The sequence below is a fragment of the Diceros bicornis genome, chromosome 1 (assembly GCF_020826845.1).
Source record: "Diceros bicornis minor isolate mBicDic1 chromosome 1, mDicBic1.mat.cur, whole genome shotgun sequence".
Classification (NCBI taxonomy): domain Eukaryota; kingdom Metazoa; phylum Chordata; class Mammalia; order Perissodactyla; family Rhinocerotidae; genus Diceros; species Diceros bicornis.
In genome coordinates this window covers 20,773,787-20,799,457 of record NC_080740.1, presented here as the reverse complement: position 1 = coordinate 20,799,457, position 25,671 = coordinate 20,773,787, and the positions used below count along the sequence as shown (strand labels likewise).

The following is a 25,671-nucleotide window of genomic DNA, read 5'->3' as shown; positions in this document are numbered from 1 at the left end:
GATCCCAAGGGCTGGGCAAGATCAGAGTAGGGTACCACATGGAGGAGACAGGGCTATTTGCAATTTTCAGACAGTGGTAGAGATCAGGAAAGCGAAATGGCAAAGCAACAAGGCAAGCTCCAGAGATGCAGGAAATAGGTAAATAGATAAAAAATAAAGTTTAGAAGAAAGTGAAGCTGTAAGTTGAATAAATAAAGGAGGCCTTTCCACCCAGCACAGGTACAGGTTTCCTGAGTTACAGGCATATTGCTCATCTACCTAATGGAGGCAAGAAGAGAAGTATTAAGTGTGAACAACATCAGATAGGAGATGGTTCTCCATGTACTGTCAGCATCGGGGGAGGAGGTGCCTAACATATATTTGTGGGAATGTCCAAATTGGTGGTCAAAGCAGGGCCTTAGTGCGATTCCAGAACTAACACTTAACCCAGCTTCGAGGATGTCTGTCCATAGTTGCAGGACATTTGGTGAACATGACTTGATGCTGAGACCCAGAGCACCGAATTAACAATTCTGAAAATCTTTCCTGGCTCATATCAGAAGTTGTCCTAAAGCTAAGACCAGGACTGAGCTACAAGTAGCCCCAACTATAGCAAGGCAAGTGATGATGGCACCTGGAGCCATCATAAAGAACCCTAGGTACGGGTCTCTGTTGAGGATCTTTGTTGGGGGTTTTCCCAACACACATCCCTCATTTTATCTCAGTTTTCTCTTTGGAGATCCATATGGGTCCGTGGAAGCTGACATCACCACTGCCTTTAAAAATATAGCACACAAGCTAGGCTAGCCATTCAGCCAATTCCATATCCTTGGACAAGAATAGGCATGTGACATGAGCCAGCCCACCCAGAGTGAATTCAGGGCCTTTGCTGAGAACGCAGTTCACTCTCCTCCACTGGATGTGAATGAAGGAACATGCTACCCCAGAGCTTCTGGAAGGCAGTAAGGATCATATGGAGAGTTAGTCTGTTGAGGCATTAACACTTAGGAAGCTCTGATGAGAACTGGAGAGATAGAAATGGAATTCAGGCTATATCATTTATTTTTAAAATAGTTGATTACTCCCTTCATCTTTAAAACACTTTCTTCAGTTGGTTTCCAGGATACCCCTCTCCTGGTTTTCCTACTCCCTCTCTCGCTGTTTCCTCTCTGTATCATTCTCCTAGATTTCTAAATGTGGGAGCACCTCAGTGCTCTTAGTTCTTAGATATCTTCTCTCCATGTATTTCCTCTTCAGGTGATCCCATTCATGGCTTTAAACACAGTCTAGTCCCTGATAATTCCCAAGTGTATATCTTCAGCCCAAGTTGTTTCCCTGAACAACCTGTATTCAACCACTTATTCAGCTTTCCATTTAGTTATCTAATGGGCATCACAAACTCAACATGTTAAAGTCAGATTCATACTAACTCTTAAGTCCCCACCCCTCCCCCACTCAAAACTGCTTCTTTCCTCATTCCCCATCTCAGGAAGTGGTACCACCATTCACCAATTGTTCAGGACAAAAACCTAGGAGTCATTATTTGGGTTGGAGTCCCAAAACCACCTACACATTTGGTGATTGATTAGAAAGTCTCAGAGGCAATTGTACCCATGGTTATAGTTTATTACAGCGATACAGCAAGGGAAAAAGACACATCAGGCAGAGTCCAGAGAAACCCATGCACAGGCTTCCTATGTCCTCTCACTCCTACTGGGAGAGGTGACACAGAACATGTTTCATTCTCTGGCAGTGAAATGCTGCAACACATGTGCAATGTTTCTGCCTGACAAAGCCCAGTTGAAACTCAGAGTCCCAGGCATTTAGTGGGAGCTGGTCACTTAGGCAAAATGACCAGTCACAACTATCAAAATGCTAGACTCCCTGAAGGAAAGCAGGGGTTCAATGCATCAGATGAGCAAAAGAGCTTTATCAATGGGAATGTTTCAAAGCCAAGTTCCTAGATGCCAGCCAAGAGCCAGTCCTGTAAGCAGGCCTTTCTAAAGACGGCAAGCTCAAGCCTATGTTTACTGTTTCCTGTACATCCTTAGTTCTTGTCTTTCTCTCATACTAAACGTCGAATCTATTAGCAATTTCTGTCAGCTCTACCATCAAAGTATATCCTAAATTTGACCACAGCTCACCACATCAACATCTAATCTAAAGACACCATCAACTCTTGCCAGGACCACTGGTCTACTTGCCTACATTATTTCCCTCAATACAAAATGTAATTCACCAAGTAGTTTCAGTTTGAACATTTTAAGACATAAATTAGATTATATCACTCCCCTGCATAAAATCTTCCAGTGACTTCACACCATACTCAATATGAAACCAAAAGTCATATGATGGTTGGTTCCATAGTCTAGGCCTGAACTAATATCCCAGCACTCTTCTCTTGCTCGCTTCCTTCCTGCCACACCAGCCTCTGGCCAGTTTCCTGGATACCTTTTCCCTTCCTATTCCCATTATGCCTCCTCACTCCACTCAAATGCCACCCTTTCTCACTGTCCTCCTGAACATCTTATATAAATAGTAGTTCCTATCTCTCTCCTATTCTGAGATATTTGTCTCCATGGCACTTATCACTACTTGGTGTGTATTTATTTACTGTCTGCATCTCCCCTAGATGTAAGCCCCAAGAAATCAGCCTTTGTTTTGTTCACTGCTGTATTTCCACCGCATACTTGGCACATTGCAGGTGCTCACCAAATATTTTTCAAATAAATGAATGAATAAATATATGAATCATTTGAACTGCCAAATCAAAACTCCCCTGAAGTCATAATTACCTATGGACATTTCAGTCAATGGAAGCTAACAAATTCCCATTCTTGAAGCCAGTGTGGGTTAGGTTTTCTGTTACTCGTATCCAAAAACATTTTAACTGATGTACTCTCTAATGTAATTTTTCTTGGTAGAACAATCGAATCAAGATGCTAAGTTCGTTCGTTGATTAGAATGAAACATTTGTTGTTCTAAACCCACTTGAAAATGAAATTAAAGGAGGTGTTATGGAACCCCAAACAACTTCTACCTAATGTTACCTAATGTTTCCAACTCATGGAGTGGAGGATCCATGAAAGCAAGGATCTCAACTATATTGTTCACATATGAATTCCCAGTGATTCACCCAGAGTGGGTGCCCTAGTTATATTTGTTAAATTTAAATATGCTCTGGGTCTGAAATCTAATACAATAATTTGACCTCTTCCTAGCCCTGGGATTTGGGGGCAACATAAACTTTTTAAGCTTTGGATTCCTTATCAGAAAAACGGAAACAACACCACTTTGTTCATTGAGTTGTTTAAGAATGAAATTTAAAAATCTATGTAATGTGTTTAGCACAAAGCCTAAGATATAGCAAACGTTGAATAAACATTAATCAGCATTAACTGCGCTTATTGTTATTGCAGTGGGAGTACCTTTTCTTATTTGATCTCTTTTCTATGCTTCATAGTTCTGAAGCTCCACCTAGAGTAACGCTGCCTCTGACAAGTAGTTTATAGAGTGGAACAAAGTAGCATAGCTAATAATTTCATTAGTGAATGGATTCTGGTATTTCCATTCTTTCTCATGTTTATGCCTTTGCTGATTAATAGGATTTGAGAACTAAAGCAAACATCTAGCATTAGGACAGTAGGAAAGACTCTCATCATGAGAATAAAGAGAGTTTAAATGTTGACTCACCCAGTTGGGCTGTCTACACTAATCAGTTCACTGGGTTCACGGCTCTCCGCTTCACATGTGTGAACTTACCCCAGGTGTTCTCCTTGGTTATATGTCACTACAGTCTCCCCAAGATTTTAAGCCTTAGGGTGACAGTTAGAAGAGATTGGTCAAGAGAAATTTCCCTAATTTTTGGTGTAATTTTATATTGCAAAATACACTACTGGAGCCACTTGCAAATACCAAAGTGACAGTTGCATAGGATGTGCAGTATATCCATGTGATATGCCACTGAGCAGATGACTAAAGCTCAGAAGTGATCAAGGAGAATATTTATTGCAGGAGTGCTGCGCTTTCTACAACAAATGTACTCCTGAAAGGTTGTATGTAAATCAAATGACTGTAAATTGAATAATTTAAAAGGCATTAGGGGGGCTTATTACTTAAATAAATCCCCTGTGACTCTTCAAACTTAAGAATCCTTTTGTAATGCAAAGTATTTATCTTTTTGTTTAAATATCAATTTTTTTTACATATTAAGTTTGTTTCAATGGAAGTACACCTGTACTAGAGAAAAAACAGTAACCGATTCAGGGCTGCTGTATACACTGTTCCCTCTGCTTCGAGTTTTCTAACTGTTGTGCCAAGAATTGGGCACGGGAGTTCTGGGCTATGGATTTTCTCAGCCTAATGGATTCTCATATCCTGGAGAGTCCAATGGCCTGGATCATCCATTCAAGAGCAGACTTACCTGTTTATGCTCATTTACTCCACTGTGCAATACAAAGATTTTCTATTTGAAAAGGTCAGGGAGCACAGCTCTAAACTTCATCGAGTAGTATTTTTTTTTCAATCTTAAAAGCTTTCCCTGATCGCCACTGTAATTTTTTCTTTCCATACCCTGTACTTTTCTTTATAACGCTTATCAAAATCTGTCATTACGTATAACCTGGGCACTTCTTTGTTTAACATGTGTCTCCCTCACTAAACTGTAAGTATGGACAATGTCAGTTTTGCTCACCACTGTTTGCTCAATGCCGAGTACATTGTCTGTCACATAATAAGTACTTAATTGATATTGGCTGTGAGGATGAAGGAATAAGATTAATAAACGGATGGAAGTTAGCCAACCCCTATTTACTTGGAGTTTTTTGCAAATGGCCCTAACTGATCTACCTCTGAGCTATCTCTCCAACCTCCTTCCACACTCTATCTTTCTCATTCTGCTTCAACCATACTGGCTTCTTGATGATCCTGGAACACGCTAATTGCTTGCTGTTTCCTCCTCCTGGGGTTCTGTTCCATTTCTAACATGGCTTAATCCTTCTCGTCATTGAGGTCTCTACTCAAACACACTTTCTCCAAGAGGCCTTTGTGGATTCCATGTCTAAAACAGCAGCTTCCAACACATTTGTCTCCATAGCTCTCATCACTGAACTGTGTATATCTATTGGAGTTTTTATTGACTGTCTCAGCCCCTAAATGTAGGATCCAAGAGGTCGAGAACATTGCCTGTCTTATTCACCGTAGTATGAATAAGAACCATGAAGGGCACAGAGAAGATACTGGATACATAGTTTTGACAGAAGAGAGAAAAACATTCTCTCTTTTCTTTTCTTTTCCTTTCCGTTTTGTTGTTAGTCACGTTAATGTTATCCCCTAGTTATTGCTTGTGGCAATAAAAACAATTTAATTTAACCTTATAACTACAAACTGCTTTAATCATAATATCTCAATGCTTACTTATTTGTATGCTTAAAATGTCATTGTTCTATAATATCAGAGAATTTATCATCAATGACTTGAAAGATATGGAGAAGTCGAAGTCATATTCTCATCACCTATAGCCCAGTATGGAAGACATATTTGTTGAATTTCATACCAACACACCTTGCCTTCCAGTAAAGCTAATAGCCCTTCGATAATATGAGAAAAACATTCTAAGCCTGTGGTTCCCACATTTTTGATGATTTACTGTATTTTATTTGCTTTTGATATTCATCTTCCTTTAAAGTTCTATTTGATATAAATCAATAATTTTAAGTAAAAAATTAAATGTAATTTCCTTTGAATGTTTTGTGAGACCCTAGTATTCCAAAACACAAAAACAAATAAATTTTTAAAAATAAATATTAGGAATTTTCATTGTTTTTGGTAGCATAGACAACAAATATTTTATGATTAAGATGTTTTTATTTAAAGCTTATCTTGGAATTATTTTTAACAATGTCTTGTCTCTTTGGCTTCTTAGGTGTTTGACTATGATTTTGGACTACAGGATGACTTTATGGGCTCAGCCTTTCTGGATCTCACACAACTGGAGTTAAATAGGTAAGTTTTGAACTGTTGTAATATCATTACACCATATTTTGAAGCTGGGCCTGTGTAATAGAAAACAGCAGATCTGGGTTCTGGCTGCTCTTCTGTCGTTTATAGTTGTGAGCCTTCATGCTAGCCAGACTTTCTCAAGTACATCCTTCTCACCTGCCTGGTGGAAATAATAGCATCTTCCCCTGACTGTCTCGTTCAACAACAGCTATTCAACAGAAAATTTCTTGAACACCTGCTTTGTCCCCAGCATTGTGATAAGCACCAGGAATTAGACATAAGACACATTCCTTGCTTTCACAGTGCTGGTATGGTTGTAATGGGGCATAAAGAAAATTATACATGTTAATAATATTATTAATTTAAGAATCAGGCCACTACATAGGAAATAAAATGTGTGCACTTTGCTTCAAAAGTAGCAACTCTCTTATCACTTGAGCCAAAGTAGACTCTAATTTGGCCATCATCAGTAATCCTACATTACCAAGAAGTGCCCCTAAAGTGGAGGCAGATGGGTTGTATCTGCTCTGTTACCTTAGCTTATCATTGCTTGACTAGTTGTAAAGTTATATTATTATTACTAATACGAATTATTCCTTATACTTCATTATGGGATTATTTTTTTAAATGTATTTCAACATGGGAGCTAAGAATTGATTAACTCTACAGAAGAAAAAAAAATAGCTTTTAAAAGATCAAGTAGTGAGAATGGGCTGCAAAGGAAGCTGTGAAATCTTCTTTAATTGTTTTAAAGAGAAGATATTTAGACAATCATGTTACATCATGTGGCAGGAATAGTGAAAAACGGAAAAGCAGAGTAATGGGCCAGATGACTAGTTTATATTTTAAACATGGTGAAATGTAAATAATAGAAGCCCCTATGTGCTATAGTCAGCTAAGTACGGGTACAGCGGCAGCCTGTTCATCTTCCAATGGTCACTGTGCCTCGGACTGGACAAAAGAGCGGCCTCTTCTGTGCTTTCTATGTGTCCTCCATTCTAACCTAGAGCCTAGCGCAGGCCTGACCTAAGGATAGAAAATAAGTGATTGCTGGCTCCCCACCTCACCACAGCTGAAGGGAGTGTCCTAGACGGTGCCGTATGTAGTCTGTTATCATGAAAAGCGAGCTCCAACTAGAATGGGCTGTGCTGTTCTTCTATAAAGGCCACAATTATTTTCTCTGTAGACTTCTGCATAAGGATATGCACATTACTGGACTTAATCACAGAGAATAAATTTCTCTATTAAAGATAAGTCATTGGTGAAAAATAATTTTAAATGGAAAAAATATGCGATAGTTAAGAAAATAGAGATTATATATAAGCATTTGGTGTTTCTTTTGCCACATTACTTATTTTACGTATTTAGCTAACCATTTCCTCCACTTAAAACCACTTAAACATTGGGGGCCGGCCTGGTGGCGTAGTGGTTATGTTTGCGCACTCCGCTTCAGCAGCCTGGTATTCGTGGGCCTGGACCCCGGGCGCGGACCTACACACTGCTCATCAAATCATGCTGTGGCGGCATCCCATATACAAATCACAGGAGGATGGGCACAGATGGTAGCTCAGGGCCAATCTTCCTCAAGCAAAAAGAGGAATATTGGCAACAGATGTTAGCTCAGGGCCAATCTTCTTCACCACACGCACAAAAAAAACGCTTAGACATCAAATTACTACTTTTAAAAATCGTATGTTTGTGTATGCCATTATATTCTATGTATAAATCAGTAGTCTCTGGTGTAGACAGATGGATAATAATAGTAGCCACATAAATACTAATGCTACTGTAAAATGCATTAAGGTATGGCTTTGAAAGAAAATAATAGATCAGCGTCATAAAGCAATTGCAAATGTTCTTAAATCTTTAGCATGTAATCATTATGAAAATGTAATGAAGTTTCTTCTATTAATTTTTATATGTAATCATTATTACAGAAAAATGAACCAGATCAAATTGTAACCCCCAAATAAACACACATATGTGTGTGTATGTGTATATATATGTACTACAATGCTTAATATGCATTTGTTAAAATAAAAGGAACAAATTGTTACTATCAAACCATAATGATTAGTTATAGCTAAATTAATATTGGAGCAATTTGCATCACAACTTTTATAATTTATGTATATTATCAGTCTGATAGGTTACTTATGTTTCAGTTAAAACCCCTGACATGAGAAAACTTCATATTTTTCATAACATCATTCCTTGATTTGGTAAATTAAGCATCATGTGAAAGAGTTTCCTACTGTTGTAAAATCTTCACTGAAAAGTACCTGTGGTTCTCAGACCTGGTTGGATGAGAAAATCTTTTGGGGAACTTTTTTTATAAGTATATAGATTTCCAGATACTACCCCTGATCTACAGAACTAGAGTCAGCATGTGTAGAGTTCAGGATTATGCACTTTTTAAAAACTTCCAAGTTGATTCTGATGTGCAGCCAGGATTAAAAATTCTTGTTTGGACAAGCTTTCCCCATCAAGCCCTGGCCCCAGTACTAGACTCCAACTGTCTCATTTACTAAAAATTAAGCTCCATGAAGACAAGGATCTTGTCTTTGGTCCTGACCTCTGGTTTGTACCCAGAACCTAACGCAGTATATGGCATTTCATATGTGTTTAATACACGTTTTGTGAATAAAATGAATAAGTGATTGAGCGAGCAAGGGAACATTCCCAATTTGCCAACATTTCAAGATTCAAGTTTGGTGCTGAATGTTCCATAATCTCTTAGGTTTATGGAGGGCATGAACCCCTATTTATTCAACATTAATTGAAATACGGAAACAAGATATTACATGTGCATTGTCGGTTCAATGTATGTTTTGCGTTATTTTCTAGAAGTGATTGTGGGTAATACTGAGTAATTCATCATCTCTTCCTCAGAGATACTTATCTAATTCTAAAGCCTTCTAAGTATTGATGAACTCTTCTACGTATTGATTTCCTTGTGTTTCTAAATCTAAAAATTTTCTGACCATAAGTTTAAACAGCCAAAAAATAGAAACATTATTTTAAATATTGGAAGTTCTTTTAAATAATTATACATTGTTCTTTAAGTTTGTCTATAACGTATATCAGGCAAATTACATTTTGTATTTTCCTCTTCTCCCACTTGTCTGTTTACTTTAAATCATACTCCTGATTAAAAAAAAAACTTAACTAAAAGGAGAGTAGTGGTCAAAAATGACCCTCATTTATTTGTTGGATTCCAATTTATAGAAAAAAGCTGCTACTGCTTTCTGTGTGTAGATCATAGAGATCTACATCATTAGAGAGCGTAGAGAAGGGACTTGGGATTTCTAACATTGTTGTAGTTTCTTGACCTTTCCAGCAACTCCATGGCCTTTCTCGAACCCCATGAAGGACTAAAACTTATGCAGTGAATCCAAGTCTAGCCACTGGCCCATGGTTTATTGGATAACTTAATACACTGATAATATTTTTAATAACAACAAAAATTGAACCAGGAAAGTAAAGACAAAATTGCTTTTCTTCTTAAAAATAATAAATTATCAGGCTAGCCCCGGTGGCCTATGGGTTAAGTTCAGTGCGCTCCACTACGATGGCCCAGGTTCAGTTCCCCAGTGTGGACCTACACCACTGGTCCATCAGTGGCCATGCTGTGGCAGCAGCTCACATACAAAATAGAGGAGGATTGGCAACAGATGTTAGCTCAGGGTAAATGTTCCTCAGCAAAAAAAAAAAAAAAAGTAACAATAATAATAAATTATTGATATAAAATATATTTTGGGGGGCTGGCCCGGTGGCGCAAGCGGTTAAGTGCGCGCGCTCCGCTGCGGCGGCCCGGGGTTCGCTGGTTCGGATCCCGGGCGCGCACCAAAGTACTGCTTGGTAAGCCATGCTGTGGCGGCGTCCCATATAAAGTGGAGGAAGATAGGCACCGATGTTAGCCCAGGGCCGTCTTCCTCAGCAAAAAAAGAGGAGGATTGGCGGATGTTAGCTCAGGGCTGATCTCCTCACAAAAAAAAAATATATATATATTTTGGCTTATTCATTTAATGACTGTTCAAAATCTTAATATTTTATATCACAGGCCCACGGATGTGACCTTAACACTGAAAGATCCCCACTATCCTGACCATGATCTTGGAATTATTTTGCTCTCAGTCGTCCTTACCCCTAAAGAAGGAGAATACAGGGATGTGGTAAGTTCCCCCACAGCCTAGGAGTGCTTTCTTGCTCTCACTGGTTCAAATTCATGAGCCTTCTTTGAACCCAGAGGTAATAATAAAGAGAAGCGGGATATGAAAATCTGGGCTGTTCTTTATTTCTGTGAGTATCCTGGGTATCCCTAATCCCTGTGTATTGTATCTTTTGAATTCAAAATTCCTGCTCTGTGCTCCAGATCAGAACCTCTTGTTGTAAATAAGGGACACATTTGCATCTTTTGTTATAATTTTATTTCCCAATTTCAGGCATGCCATATCGTAGGCAAATGGTAGTATTCATTCAGGAAATACATTTATTAGTGAATTGAATACTTGGAATTCCATGCTGAGGTATCCAGATCCTACTATTTTGACTGCATTTTCAGGTGTACCATAACAAAGCAAATGAGGTGAAATTATAACAGAGTTTCTGCTTTCTGGTATTGGTTTGCTGAATGATAAGTGAGTACTTTTCATTGTCTTGATGCGCTTCCGTATCAGCGTTACCCGTTTTCCAGCGCTGGCTGGCTGTACTTCCTTGCACACCATGCTGCTATGAGAAATTGACAAGGGAGACAGAGGAGCCAGTTTCTCCAGCACTGTTGAGGTGACATTAATAAACATCAGGTTTGACCCGCGTCGGTATGCTTGCCAGTGCACTTGCTGCCACAATTTACCAGAGATTATTTATTAGACTCAACGTGCTTTCATGTACTGGGAGCTACTCTCATTCGTTTTGATTGTAACACATTTTAGAGTAGACATAACTTTTTTAGGCAACTTCAAGTACTCTGTTTCAGCAATGTGTATATTTCTGCCTTAAAATAATGCATGATTAAAGTTGGTATATGTTGTCTTCTGGAAAGGTATTATTGACATTTTCCCCAAGATTGTAGATGAAAATAGTGAATTGCAACTTGAAATTTGGAAATGTGTTGGAAAATTCATCCTTTTTAACAAGTATTTTTCTCCTTTTTAAAAATTAAAAATGAGCACACATATTCATATATAATATTTGCTAAGTACTATTTAAGTATCTATACTTCATTCAGTGAGGAAGAAATTTCTCTTTCACAACAAATACCACCAAATAGTACCTACCGTAAGAACTTAGCACGGTGAAAGAATGTATGTATGTCTGCATATGCACAGGCCCATGTGTGCAGGTAGAAGGGTGGGTGAGGACATTTTTTTACAGAGAAAATTTAGAAATAGAAGCCCATCATTTTAGAAGTCACCAATTCAGAATACATTATCCTACCTGGCTAATCCATACATAGGAATAAATTGTAAGTGTTTGTTTATTGCTTTATTCAAATAATCCTGGTGTTCATCAAGAACCTACTATAAGCCAGGTCCTGTGCTACATCATTAGGATACAATAGAACTTATATACAGTGGAGAACTCAGGAATCAAATAATCATGGAAGGAAACGTAAAATGACAACTGTTTTAAGTGCCGTGAAAGAGAGGTACATGTTACTGTAAGAGCCAAGATAGGAGAATTTGTTCTAGTCAGGAGAACAGGGATTCTCTAAGGAAGTCAAGTGGGAAATGAGGTCTGAAGTGTGAATAGGAGTTAATAAGGCAAAAACCAGGAAGAGAGAAAGTATTTCAAGCAGACGAAACAGCACATGCAAAGGCCCTGTGGCTAGAGAAACCCTGCTTAAACTTGAAGAATTAAAAAAGTACTGGAGCTTAGAGAAAGTGGAAGCAAAGAGAGTATAGCAGGTCATGGTCCACGATGACAGTGGAAAGGAGATGCCTAGACTGGACTGTGTAGGGACTGTTGGTCTGTTAAGATGTGTGGTCTTTCCCCAAAGAGCAATGGGGAGCCATTGAAGAGTATAAATAGGAAGTGTCATAATCACGTTTGCCTATTGAAAATAGCTGTGTAGCTGCATTGTAGCAAACAGATGGAAGAGGAAGCATGGATGCTTGGAGACCAGTTAGGAGGCTATTGCAAAGATTCTGGTGGAAGATGATGGAGGTTTGGATTAGAATTGTCAGAGGTAGAGATGGAGAAAAATCAGCAGGTTTACCTATAGAAGGTAAAATCAACACAACTTGGTGATAGAATATTCTTGTTTTGGGATTCTTTGTTATTTTAATGAAGGACAACACTTCATAAATGAAAATACCTAGGTGCCTGAGGTCTTGAGGATGGTCCCCAACCATCCAAACTGGCAACATTGCTGGATCTCGAAATGATATGGTAGCTGTTGTAGTTATTTGGGTGATTTGATGATGGAGCGTCTGCTGAATTTTTACATTGAAGGGATATTTATTAAGTACTCTAAAACCAAACTGAGGGTTTGAGGGATCAAGTTAGTATCAAGAGACTTTATGATGAAGCTGCTAAGTTGTTCTGAATTACAGAGAAATATACGTCAGCACCGGCAAAGTGGTTCCCAACATTATTTTTGCTGCAACAATTCTTGCAAAAATCCTTCAATCTCCATAGCGGCTCAAACTTATATTTAGGCACAATGTCTTTCTAATTAGAAAAAATCATTTAAAAATATTACAGCGGCTGATCATCAGTGATTTATCAAACATGAATAGGGAAGAAAACAGGTGGGTTACACGAAACAGTTACACATCCAAAATCTGGTATTATTCATCTTCTTGTTTTCTTCCTTTTCCTTTCTCCTCATCGTATCTCTCCAGCCAAATTCACCCTTAACACAGAGAGTTCTTTCTGAAATCTTCACGCCATTTTCTTAATTCAAATCCCTTTGGCTACCCCAGCTTTTTGGAAGAAATTCTTTACTTTGGAAGAAATTCTTTACCTTGGAAGAAAAAGTACGTATTTTTTATTCACTGCCTTACTTCATGCCCTCCCCCTTCGGAGTCCCAAATAGCACTGGATTTATTCTGCTGTGGCAACTGAAAAATGGTGTCTTCTTCCCTCCCACACTAATGTTACGTGACTTCTCTCTTCTTCACCAAAGAAGCAAGCGGCTTAGCCAGGGCTCAGAGCCTCAGAAAAGGCACGATGATCGCAGCCTGGACCAAAGCCAGCCTCTGGCTGGTGAACCATCCTGTCCTCAGTCACGCCCGAGGAGCAGAGAGAAGGGTGACCAGTGTGGCCATACTGGCTCCTCTGTGTGGGTGTGAGCAATAGCCAGGAGCACGGGATTGGTTGTAGAGAAGCGAGCTGGGTCAGGAGGAGAGGAGAGGCATAAAAGATCCCCTATAGGTAATTCTATTGCCGTCCCTGATATCCTGGCCAGTTTGATGTCCTAGATTTGACTCGGAGTTTCTAAGCATGTGCTTTACATGGTGAAAATTTCTAACAAAGACATAAAAATTTGCGTTTTTTTTCTGTGTGTGTTTTTGTCTATATAGCAGTTCTATAGCTATTTTATTAAGATCTCTAAAACTGATAAGCAACACTAGTTATAAGATTTTGAAACTCTGAACAAGAACCATTTGTAGGCATCTATTAAGAAAAATACTTATTGATCATCTATAAGCATTGTGCCAGGTTCTCTCCCTCCCTCTTTATTCTTCTTGTAAGTGTTCAGTGCCCTGTGGTTATTTCTGTAATTAAATGGAAACCCCTATGAAGGACTTTAAGCTTCTCCAACAAGCTACATATGTTCCCTCACTTGTAACCTCTGTCCCAGCCATACAAACCCCAGCACAGCTCACCTTTTCTCGAGTCCAAGCTTTCTTCGATGTCACTTGTCCTCCCTAAAATATACCTAGACTGTACCTCACCTCACCACCATCCTATATCCTATCACTTCTGGTACAAAAAAAACATATGTAAGTTATTGCTTCTGATTACGTTTCTTATGATGACTCGTCTCAAAACCTAGTCTAGCTTTCTGTATCTAGTGGTTCTTCAATGGGTTGTAGGCGAATCTCTATGAGGATTTGAAGGGGTGCTTCAACGGTCCAGGGAAAGGTATTTTAAGCTTTTTTTTTTTACTTCAATATTCAAATCTTTGAGGTTGTCACAAACAATATTAAATGATGTTTTAATTTTCCTTTTGTGTTCTTAAAATTAGTGTGTTAATGATAATCTGCTTAAAATCAGTCTGTATTGCTCAAGATTTCTAATGATGTCAATGAATTAGAAGCACGTCACTGTATTTTCTTCATTTTATAACAAATCTCTTATTAGCTAAATATATTTCCCTGGCATACATTTGAAGTTTCTTAGTTAAAAACAATCAGAGATCCAATGTATCTTCAAATTAAATTTTTGTATGCCTGAAATACATAACACATTGCTGCTGGGAAAATGACATGCTGAACTTTCACAAATTATCCAGGAACAAATCTTATTTAGAGAAATTCAAACTCAAAATGCAGCAAACCAGAAATCAGTTACTAAATGCTTCATAATTCGGTTTAATATTCAGAATGATATATAGAGAAGGAATCGAGGATGATTTTGTGTTGACTCTCACACAGAAAATGTAAGAGTTCTGGTCTCTTTGGTTATTAGCTCAGAAATAATCTATTTTAAGCTTTTGGGACTTAAGACTTAAGTTCAAAACCATGTTTATTCTAATGTCTGTGTTTATAAATCTTGCTAAATATATTATAAGAATTAGAAGGGAGAATGGAAGATATGAGTTTCAAGAGCCATTGACAAATAAATCCTACAAACCAAATAGGAAATAGAACATTAATGTTAAGAAAATGCTGTCAAAAGAAGGAAGAAATGAGTAACTGGCAATACAGAGTACTTAGAATCACAAAGTGCTAAGATTTCTAAATCAGTGATCTTGTGAGTTTTTTCTACACTGTTAATACTGACAATATGTTCCATGAATAATGCAATTGGAATGATTTCTCCTTGTGTGGATTGCCAGTTCTAGAAGTCAGTAAAACCAAAGAATGTGTTGAAAAACCAATCAGCCTACTCAATCAACTAAAGCCTCTAAAACATGCAATGTCTAATTACTGCAATTTAAGAAGTATAGTATGAGTAATAGCAAAAGTATTTCATAGTTGCTTTTATTAAAATCTTCTTCATTGAGTTCATGATTGAGTCTTTAAAAGGAAATCCCAGATGTGAACAGATATATACGTATTTTTTAAGTTTCCAGCATTGTGTGTATGAGAAACCAAAATCTTCAGGGGGGGGCATGCTGATGAGTTGCATGACACAGCTGTCATTTCTGTTTTGAATGCATGTCCTGTTTTTGAACCTGCTAAAGTGTGTCGTGCATACACGTGTGTCCTGTATATGGTATTTTGGTCTGATAGCGTGTTTGAGTTCTTTCTGGCTCTTTTTCTAGCAGAGTTCAATCCACAGCTTTCTTCATTGGAGAATTTGTGAAATAAAAGTGAGTTAATTTGTGTTACACACTCTCTTAGATACCTAGACCTACAAATTGCTTGGCTAAAGCTAAAAAATAGAAAATTCTAAGAAACATATGAATTCACTGTAATTGGCCTTTAGTGAATTTAAAAATATATTTTCATGTTGGTTTATTTTTGAAATTGTTCTGAATTATTCCATAGCTAACATTTGAAAAAGTATCCACCCATAAAAAATGTAAAATGTATGTTTTATAATATGTATGTACTATAATATCTAACCACTCTGTGATTTTTTTTTACATATATAGTAGCCATGTAATTGCCCTAAAAAAATCACTACCACCAAAGATAAAAGCAAAAATCAGATTGAGATCGTGAAATCTTTTAAAAACATAATCAGTTCCGCAGCTCTATCACAGGCCATATATTTATGCTACTTATTCCTTTTATCGGCTTCAAGGAAAGTTGAGCTGCTAATGAGGAATCTGAATTGTACTATAATAATATTAGATAATGACACTTTCAAAAACAAATTCATATGTTTCTCAGCTGAAGTTAAGATCATAGAGCAAAAAATAAATCTTATTTTTCTGTAACTTGCTTCATCTCCTATCTTGAACATTCCCCAAACAATCTTTCTTCTCTAACAAGTCTTGCAGATACCAAAGGTAACAGTAATAGTATGTCTGCTAATTCACTTTTTTTTTTTTAACTTTTCTACTGTTTTCAGTTTTATTGACTCTACCTTAACCTAACCAGCTAAAAAGAAAAAGAGACTTGGGAGTGGGGCACTTAAACCCATTATTTAGCTAGTTGATTAAGGACTCCAGAAGCAGAAATTTTGTTACAAAATCTAGGGACATTTTGAGAGTCACTGGATCTAATATTAGAACTCTAGAAACTGAATCAGGAAAATAATGAATTGATCCCATTAACTGCCAAATCTTTCATATTTATCCTTAGGGAAATTACTGACTTTTTGTTTGCGTCAGTGTCCCAATCTGACAAATAATACCACGCAGCCTGTTTGTAAAGCCAATTTGGAGAAACAGGAAAAATACCAACCCAGTAGTTTGCTTTACATATAGAAGATCAATTTTGTGCAGTGATTCTGAGTCAGGGGATGTGGCTTTGACCAACAGTAGTGAATCTGTGTCATATTGAGTAGTGTTGCCCTGAGATTCATCTCTTCCTCATGTTCTTAGCCCCTTTTTTGTAGTATAACATTTCTTACAGAATGGAATTTTATAAGATTCTTAGATACTAGATGAGGATGATGATAAATGGCCATGAGATAAGAGATTTTACTTTTTGATCTATTTATCTTAATTGTTCTCACTTGATTTGACTCAAAACATTGTCCCTAAGAATTACCATTCTTTGTCCATTGAAATTCTGCTTTCTGAGAAAGTTGAACACTTGTCTGACTCCTAATGGGAGAGTTTTTGTGAATACGGCATACCACAAAAGTATTTGGTTTCCGATTGTCTTTTAGTGATGATGGAGAAAATGGTGGTAGTGGTGGTGGTGATGATGCTGCTGATGCTGAGGATGCTGATGACATAACTCATTTAACATAAACAACAAACATTTATTACATGTCCACTACATGTCCATCTCCACAACACAATGGTGGGTTTTGTTGCTTCAAAATGAATTGGATATTACTACTTAGAAACATATAAAATATTTCTATAATAGGATTTGATAACAATGCTTTTGAGTTTCCTGGCTTTATTTGGGGAAAAAAAGGGAATGACTGTAACCTTAGGAAATCTATTACTCTTCCATATTTTGCTCAATATTTAACATAGAGTTTAAATAGAGAAAATATAACCTATAAAACCACTATCTACAGAAAAGAGGAATGTCTCCTTATTCTTGACAATTTTATGATTTTTCTCATTTCCTACCCTAGAACCTCTACATGATTTTATTGTCTTGGTTTAGTCCAAAGGTTGCCTTCTATATGACCTAATCCTATATTAAAATCTTTTCCTTTTTGTATTTTTGTAATTTATGAGTGATTTCTGAAATGGTCCCTCTTTATAGTGAATTCTGCTGAAGGAGATATAGTTCTTAAAGGCACCAGTGCACTTCCTTGATATACAAATATGGAAAGTATTTCTATGAGCTATATTCTTTGCTCCAAATGTTCCCTATTCTCCACTTCATCTGCCTTAAAGATAATGACAAAGCTAAGAGAGGGTAAAAAGGTTAATCAGGAAGTTGATACCTCAGTGTTCATTGAGAAATTTTTTAAACTGGAGAGGAAATAAAAAATCTTTGGATTTTTATGACTTACTTTATACAACAGAACAATGATCTTGGGCACTCATCATAAATCTCCAATAACCTTAATTAAAACTTGTAGCCATAAGTACCTCTTACTATGACACACAAAAAAAAACTAATTTAAAGGATATGCTATGGCTAAACATTTAACAGGAAGATCCACTAATAGCATCACAACATGCAACATTTTTTCTCATTTGAAAGCATTTGTAGACCCTGATCTAATTAAAGATTAGTTGTTCTGTTTTCTGGAAGCAGAAACTATTCTAAGATGCCACCAAAGCACAGACTTTGAACATATTTGAAGAGAAAAAGTATTACATACCTGGTAAAGTCATGGTACATCCTCAACTTCCACCACTAAAAGGAAAATTGCCAATCATGCGACTCAATGTGTTTTTTTCCAGTCAATAATTAAGAGATTTCAAAATTTCCATTCTATTTAAAATATACTGTCCCATTTCTTTGTACAAAAAAATAAAGCAAATGAACTCTCACCAGAAAGACTGCTTGAATGTTAAAGGTGCTTCTAGCTGTGTGTACGTGAAAAACAATTTTTGTCTTGTCAAGTTGTTGCTGGAAACTGTTTGCTGTTTAAATGTTAATCTTCCCTAGAAAACAATTGGCTGCCCTATTCTGTACCTGAGTGATAAGATAATGAAAATGCTTTATTTCATTTACAGACCATGCTAATGAGGAAGAGTTGGAAAAGATCAAGTAAGGTAATGCTTAGCATGTGATCTTTCAGCTTTTCTTGTTGAGAAAAACTATCAGCTGCTTTCCCAAATCTCTCTCATACCTCTTCAAACTGTACCACAGATTTCATCACTCTTCAAATGTGTTTTTTTTCCCCATAAACTTTAAGCAAACCATGTGTTTACTTTTAAGTAAATACAAATCACACTGATCAATCACATCCAAATCACCCTTTTGCTAATCTCTGGTCACTTCTCAGCATCATTCTCAGCATCTGGTTTCTGTTGTATGTACCACAGGGTCTAGAAAATGTCTTTGCTCCAGATCAGGAATAAAATGATGAGGTTAGGACAGGGACAACTCCAGAGAGAAGGAAGATCCGTGTAACTTACTGTTTTTGTTCACTGAAAATTGAGTCTGAGGTTTTCTAAACTCAAAAATCCCTATATTGCTGCGTCTTTGGAGTGTATAATGAGAACAGTTTTCCATCATTGCCTCTTCTCACTTCAGGAAATAAATAGCTCTTGGGAAGCAAGAGGAGTTTATGGTTCTTGTAACTTACTAAGCCCTGGCTCTTCTTATAACTTGTAAAATATATAAGATATAAACTAAGCTTCTAATTTGTTCAGCGGTGGTACCACTCTTGGACACAAATAAATATCAAGATAAAACTGACTTTTGTATGACTACTCGTTGAAATAAATCAAGGGAATTTTCCCTGTAAAAATCTTGTTTGCTCAAATTTCTATTTAAAAAGTCAGTATTCCTTTTTAATAGTGACATTTTTTTAGACCCTGGAACATGACAGTCTGTTTTCTTCCATTCTGATTGAATCATGCTATCATTTGAGTATTTCTTTAATCGTGTCATTTTTATTATTGTGAATGAAGAAAATCCTTAAAATGTTTTTGTATTTATGGTAATGTCTTAATTTGCTTTAACAAGTATTTCTTACTGTACAGTTTCTTCCCAATTCTTATAGAATTAATGACCAAAAGATAATTTGGCTCACACAAAAGTCAGGGCCACATTAAAAGTCACCCTTATCATTTTAATAAAATGAAAAACATTTATTAAGGAAAGTTGCCAAATATTTATGACTTATGTTCACTGTGTTTTTTACTGACCAAAATAAAGTTTCTTAAAGAAATGTTTGCACTGTTCATATTTGTATTACACTTTTTTCTTTGTAATTGTACTTCAAAATTAGTGTTATGTTAAAAGTACTTATATTTTTAAAATTCATGTAATTTGGCTTTCCTCATTCTGTATCTATGATGTATCTGTGTTATGATATATCTGTGTAAAAGCATTGCAATCCATTAATATGTAGCAATATTTTCTCTTCCAGATATAGTTAAGATGTAATGCTAGAGCAGGATATTATATAGTATTTAGTACTAATTAGTGAGAATGATCCATTTTACTGTAGTATAAAAGAAAGGATAAATAGAAAGATTCTTCTTTAAATAATTCATTTAATTTATATTTAAATTCAATTTTAACGATAAATTAAGTAAACATAAATCCATATCTTTTCCTTTGCTCTACCAAAAAATTAAAAATGAATAATAAACATCTATTCTCCACTATTTTTATATCTAAAATTTTTGGAGTTTTTATTTATAATCCATTTGTACATGCAAACTGGTACATTTTTCTAGCTTGCCATTGCAGATACAGAATTCCCTGTGTCTAACTCTTTTCTCATTGGGGTACTTGGCAGATTATTTTTAGTATGTGTGGTAATATGGCTTTTGAGTTTTTAGCCTAAAGGATTTTCAATTTTATAAAATTTAATGGGGATATTGAATGCTGAGTAAAAGAAAATCAGTTCACTCATTTGTTTTTTTCTGTAAGAACAAACTGAACACTTGATAATTCATTCAGATTGTCACTGTCCCCTAAAACATTTGCTTTACAAGAGCGCAGTGTTAAATTCAAAACCCAGGGAAAGTTTGAAACTTCAATTACCACCTAGCCTGCCATCCTTCACACACAGTGAAACTGCTCCCCCAATTCTTTCTTCCAGGGATTAAAGGAAAAAGGATGATGCTCAAGTAAATTTTGCTTTCTGAGAAACTAAAGGCTAAGTGACTGTACTGTGTAGTTTTATGTATTACTATGTTACTGTTTTGTGGAAATGCATCCCTTTTCTAATTATTTCAATCTACCCATTAAAGAATTTTGTGTAAGGACTTTTCCTCTTTTATTTTTGGAAAGAGGATATAATTTATTTGTGTTACATTTAAATACAGGTTTTTTGTATTTGGTATAACATGCTCAAAGTCAAAGGTGAATTTTTCATATAAACAGGTCATTTTCTTCTTTGGAATCTTGATTTATGGCAATGAGGTCTCCTGATTTTTTATAGCGGGGCTTTGGTATGCAGCCTTGTCTTTGAGCACCAAAGGTGGATATAAAATCTGAGAATTATAAACTTTGTGGCAAAGACTTAAATATAGTCAGATAATGTTAGATACTCTCTCCAGTGTGGGGTTTTTCTTCCTTTCCTTGGTTTTTTTCAGAAGTGATATAACCATGGAGGGGGATACGCTAAGTTGACATTATCGTTTTTTTTAATATGCACATCTCCCCCGTATACAAGTGAAGCAGCTCATGGAATTTCCCATTACTTAAGTATCTGTTCTTCATTTTCATCATCTCGCCAATAATAGATTCTTTCAATGGAAATCTTATTATGTATTTGTGGCACTCACGTAACGTGGGGTTGTATTTAGTATTGAAAACAGATGAATAGCCAACCTGAGCACAGGGAAATTGTAACTGCTGTTCAGGACCAACTTATATGTTATTTGGAGTAAATGTGTTACCACGTAATAATGAATAGGAGAAAAATACACCTAAACTTACCTCTGAAGAGCAAGAATGTATAAAATATGTGCTATATTTGAGTGGTATGTAAACCTGTAAATAATTATGGATTCCATAATATCTCCTCTTCTGGGAATGGTAACATCCTTTAAAACACTCATTCTGGTTTTCCACAAGCACACTTTCCATCCTGCATATTTTTAATTCTGCCCCACACTCAGCTGTTAAAGAAAAATGTTATTTTAAGAAGAAAAGGATTGATGTCTTCCTAAACTTGGGCAACTGGTTAACTATCCCGGTCAAAGAGTTTTACTTATATGACAAAATGCATTTTGGTAGAGAAATGGTAATGCTTTTAGTTATTGCAATATTTTATTCTTTAGAAGAAGCTTATCATTGATCATTTATTCTAAAGTTAAATTATTCAACAAGAAAGTTTCATGAGCTCAGAAGAGATGATGTATATGTATTTTGTGAATAAATTTTGTGGGGTCAAACCAAAAAGGTAAATAAAAAAAATAATGAAATAATTGCCTCTATCAGACGCTAAGCAGAAATGATTTTTCACTACATTGTGTGCGTGTGTGTGTGTGTTATCGTAGAAGAATGAGTTTAGCAATGGGTGAGATAATAATAACCTTATGTACTTTCAATAAATCACTTCAATTATATAAGAAATAACCATTGTGATAATATAAAGATATACATATTGCAATTCATATTCTCAACAGTAACAGTTTAGAATTGTTTTAAGAAGAGTTCATCCCTGAATAATATAATATAGACTGTGATAATATCTCATTAGCATATCTTCTGTTACTTGATGGCTTATTTTTTTTAGTAATACCTCTTTTTTATAAAGATTTTATTATAATCACTTAGCATAATTTTAATGAACTATAAAACACTTTATTCACTGGTTGAATGAAGCAATTTTTAATAAGACTTTTGGCAAGGATATTGTTAATTTAAACCAGAGAACATTTTCAACTCTGTAAGTCTGCAGGGTGTAGTTAAACCTGACACCTTGGGTGACACATTAAAAATGTATCAGTGAAAACCTCTAAGTGCTTTAATTTAAGAAATGGTAGAGAAACAAATTAACACATTTTTAAGTATCTCACACAGTCAGTCAGACATAGGAGGAAAAAAAGTCATTATTTAACAATTGTCAGGTCCTTTCTACAAAGACTTCACATCCCGATAATAAATAGATCATCTAAAAAAAAAATTAAAACTTTATTGGTCATTGACTCTCTCAATCCGTATGACCAGAATGGCTTTTTTGTGTGTCTCATTTCAAATTATTAGGCATATGTCTTTGAAAAAATGAGATGTTTTCATGTTTCTGAAGGAAATATAAAATTGTTTTTAAAATCCTTACTTTACCACTCTGTATACTCTCAAATTTATGTGTTTTGAAAATGCTATCAAGTCAACCTCATAATTAAGAATTTTGAGATTCCAAAGTGCAGCAATGAACAAAAGGCATGAGCATTTCTATTATAAAGGATTGTATTTTGATCTCAGTTAACCAGACTCTTAAAATTTGTAGTAAGTTTATTTAAAATAGAGATATTATCGTAATGCCAGTAAATATTTGATTATCCCCACAAAATATATGGAGCTATAATTAAATTTTATATTGAGATGATTTTTTTCTTGCTGTTTTGACTTTTCCCATAGGTATAAAATATCATACATTTTTATGTATTGTAATGCATAGCTACAGGGATTTGCTGTAACAATGGCATTACATTCATTTGACCGCTCCTGTTGAATTTTTTAAATGTTGTGGGTCCTTCGGGAAGCAAATCTGGATGAGTTGGCACAATGTGAAAGGACAAAATGTAATCTCAAGCAGAGGATGGATTCCATGAGGCCTGCGTGCTCGGTCTAAGGTGGTTAATTGCAGGGTGGCTGACTGGCCTTCATATTGCTGAGATGTGTCACCAAGTGAGCCGATGGTCTCCCAAGACCCGTTCTGGGCTGATCAAAGAGAGGGAACTAATATAACTTGACTCAAGGATAATGGAGCTAAGGGCTGGTTCACAGATCACGTGGCCTTTTAATTCGAACATATATATTTGTATATATATAATATATATCAGCTATATCTGACATATATATGTAATAAATGTATATATATATATGTTAAATTGAGTATGACTTTGAAGAGATTTATTGGTTTTCAAGTCCCTACATGCTCACAATAAAAATAAATCATAATTTTGTGAGGATCCTGCTTTTGAAGCTCTGATTGACAGCAATATATACACATATATACATATATTTATACATACATGTACATAAACATAGACACGTTCACGTACACACCCACACTAACATCTATAAAAGATTTAAGGTAAAATTTCTAGAAAAATAAAAGACAAAGCAAGGTTAGGCTTCAGGTACAGGGCAAGTCCTCTGGGGAGCTGAGATTGTCTCTCTCTAGTAATGTTTGAAAGGACAGTCGATCTGCAGAGGGGATCATGTTTATGTTTAATGAGTATAAATGATATGAACAGCTATTTGAGTAACCAATAAAACTGGAAAATAGCATTTCAGTGTGAATTTCTGCTTACTTCACCGCCCTGTATTCAATTACGTAATTATCCATAGGCTTAGTCAACTGGATGGAAGCGTCCAAGAGCCACAGCTTTGATAAACAGGGATTTCAGTCTGACCAGGGAAACCTACATAAATTATTTACTTATGAATTTATTTATTCTTTTACCTCTTAAACACCCGAAAAGGTAATGATAAAAGGAAATTGTGGGGGCCGGCCTGGTGGCGCAAGCGGTTAAGTGCCCGAGCTCTCCTGTGGCGGCCCAGGGTTTGCAGGTTCGGATCCCTGGCGCGCACCAACACACCGCTTGGCAAGACATGCTGTGGTGGCATCGGATATAAAGTAGAGAAGGTGGGCACAGGTGTTAGCTCAGGGCCAGTCTTCCTCAGCAAAAAAAGAGGAGGATTGGCATTGAATGTTAGCTCAGGGCTGGTCCTCCTCACCAAAAAAAAAAACAAAGGAAATTGTGAGCCTATAAAAGAAATGCTGTGTGATCAAGAATGCTACTTGGCTTGACTTACATTTGACTCTCAGGCTTCACAATGTCAAATCTATTGTGAATGTTTTGAGTACAGTCATGTGCCACATAACACTTCAGTCAAAGACAGACTGCATATATGATGGTGGTCCCATACATTAGTACTGTCTGGCCTAGGTGTGTAGTATGCTATACCATCTAGGTTTGCGAAAGTATACTCTATGATGTTCGGACAATGAAACTACCTACCAACACTTTTCTTAGAACTATCCCCGTCGTTAAGTGAAGCATGACTGTAGTGAAGAATTGCTGAATTATAATAACACGCATTGTGTTTAAAGGCCTGTACACATTAAAGCTAATAAAAAAAATCCTTTTAATAAAAATTTAGTGGCTAATCCTTGTTCATCTGATGACAAAGTCCTTAAAGATTTCTATGATTTATTTTGTATAGAAGGCTGAAAGATAGCATCATATTCATTTGTTAGGGAAAAAATGAGCTGTCCATTAGTTTTATTTCTCTGAGGAAAAAGTGTATCCTCTAGATGTTTAAATTAAAAATCTGGTTGATTTTTAGATTCATGGTAAGATTTTTGATCTTTGAGGAGAAATTTTCTTAGTGCGTGTTGATTTTTTGGAGGCAAAAAATAGATCTAAATGAGATATTACCAGTGGATCTTGCTACTTTAGTAAATTCAAAACCTCAGTAGAAATAGTTCAACAATTTATTATTCAGAATAACTTCAATAACTTTCCTTTATCAATTTGATGTCTGTTTTTTGTTCATTTCCTTTTGCTATTACTTTATAATTTTATTATTTTAAAAATTGTGCTTTCCCTCACTTACCAACCTCTTGTCTCACGGAAACTGAAGTATAACTAAAATCTCTACAATTATGATTTAACATGTCTTCTCTGGAATTCGTGAATAGTTTATTTTGTTTTTCTTGCCCTCCATAATAAAATCACCACTTTTGTTTAGAACTCATTATCGTAATGCCAGGTGTTTTATTATTATTTCTGTTATTGTTATCATTAGAAACTCTAGTGAAAGGAAGGCCTCGGCCAGTCTGTTGTGAATTTTATATTCATGCAAAGCAATAAATGGCACAGGGTTCCACAGGAAAATTAAGTTGTTTCATTTGAAATAAAGGCCTAAATTTACATGAGAATGTAGGTTGTAAAATGAAATATAAATTTTAGTTGATGAATAATGACAGAATTAATTAAATATAGCATGAAAAGCATAGCCTAGGGACTTCAGTGGATCCAAATGTGGCTAATATTTTTGTTACTCAACTTTTAACAGAGAAACCTAAGTTCTAAATCTTGATAATTAAAATCTCCCCCCCAAA

The 25,671-nt window shown here is 36.0% G+C and overlaps 1 protein-coding gene across 8 annotated transcripts in view; it reads left to right on the top strand.

Annotated features, from left to right (window-relative positions):
- MCTP1 (multiple C2 and transmembrane domain containing 1) overlaps positions 1-25,671 on the top strand; it is a 501,946-nt gene that overhangs the window by 268,972 nt on the left and 207,303 nt on the right. For 7 of the 8 annotated variants that reach the window (XM_058532230.1, XM_058532077.1, XM_058532162.1 and 4 more), the window contains exons 4-6: positions 5,903-5,982; positions 10,043-10,154; positions 18,422-18,460. In XM_058532230.1, the coding sequence (XP_058388213.1) occupies positions 5,903-5,982; positions 10,043-10,154; positions 18,422-18,460 (231 nt within the window). The remainder of the gene's footprint in view (positions 1-5,902; positions 5,983-10,042; positions 10,155-18,421; positions 18,461-25,671) is intronic. The other variant, XM_058532257.1, reaches the window with a different exon arrangement.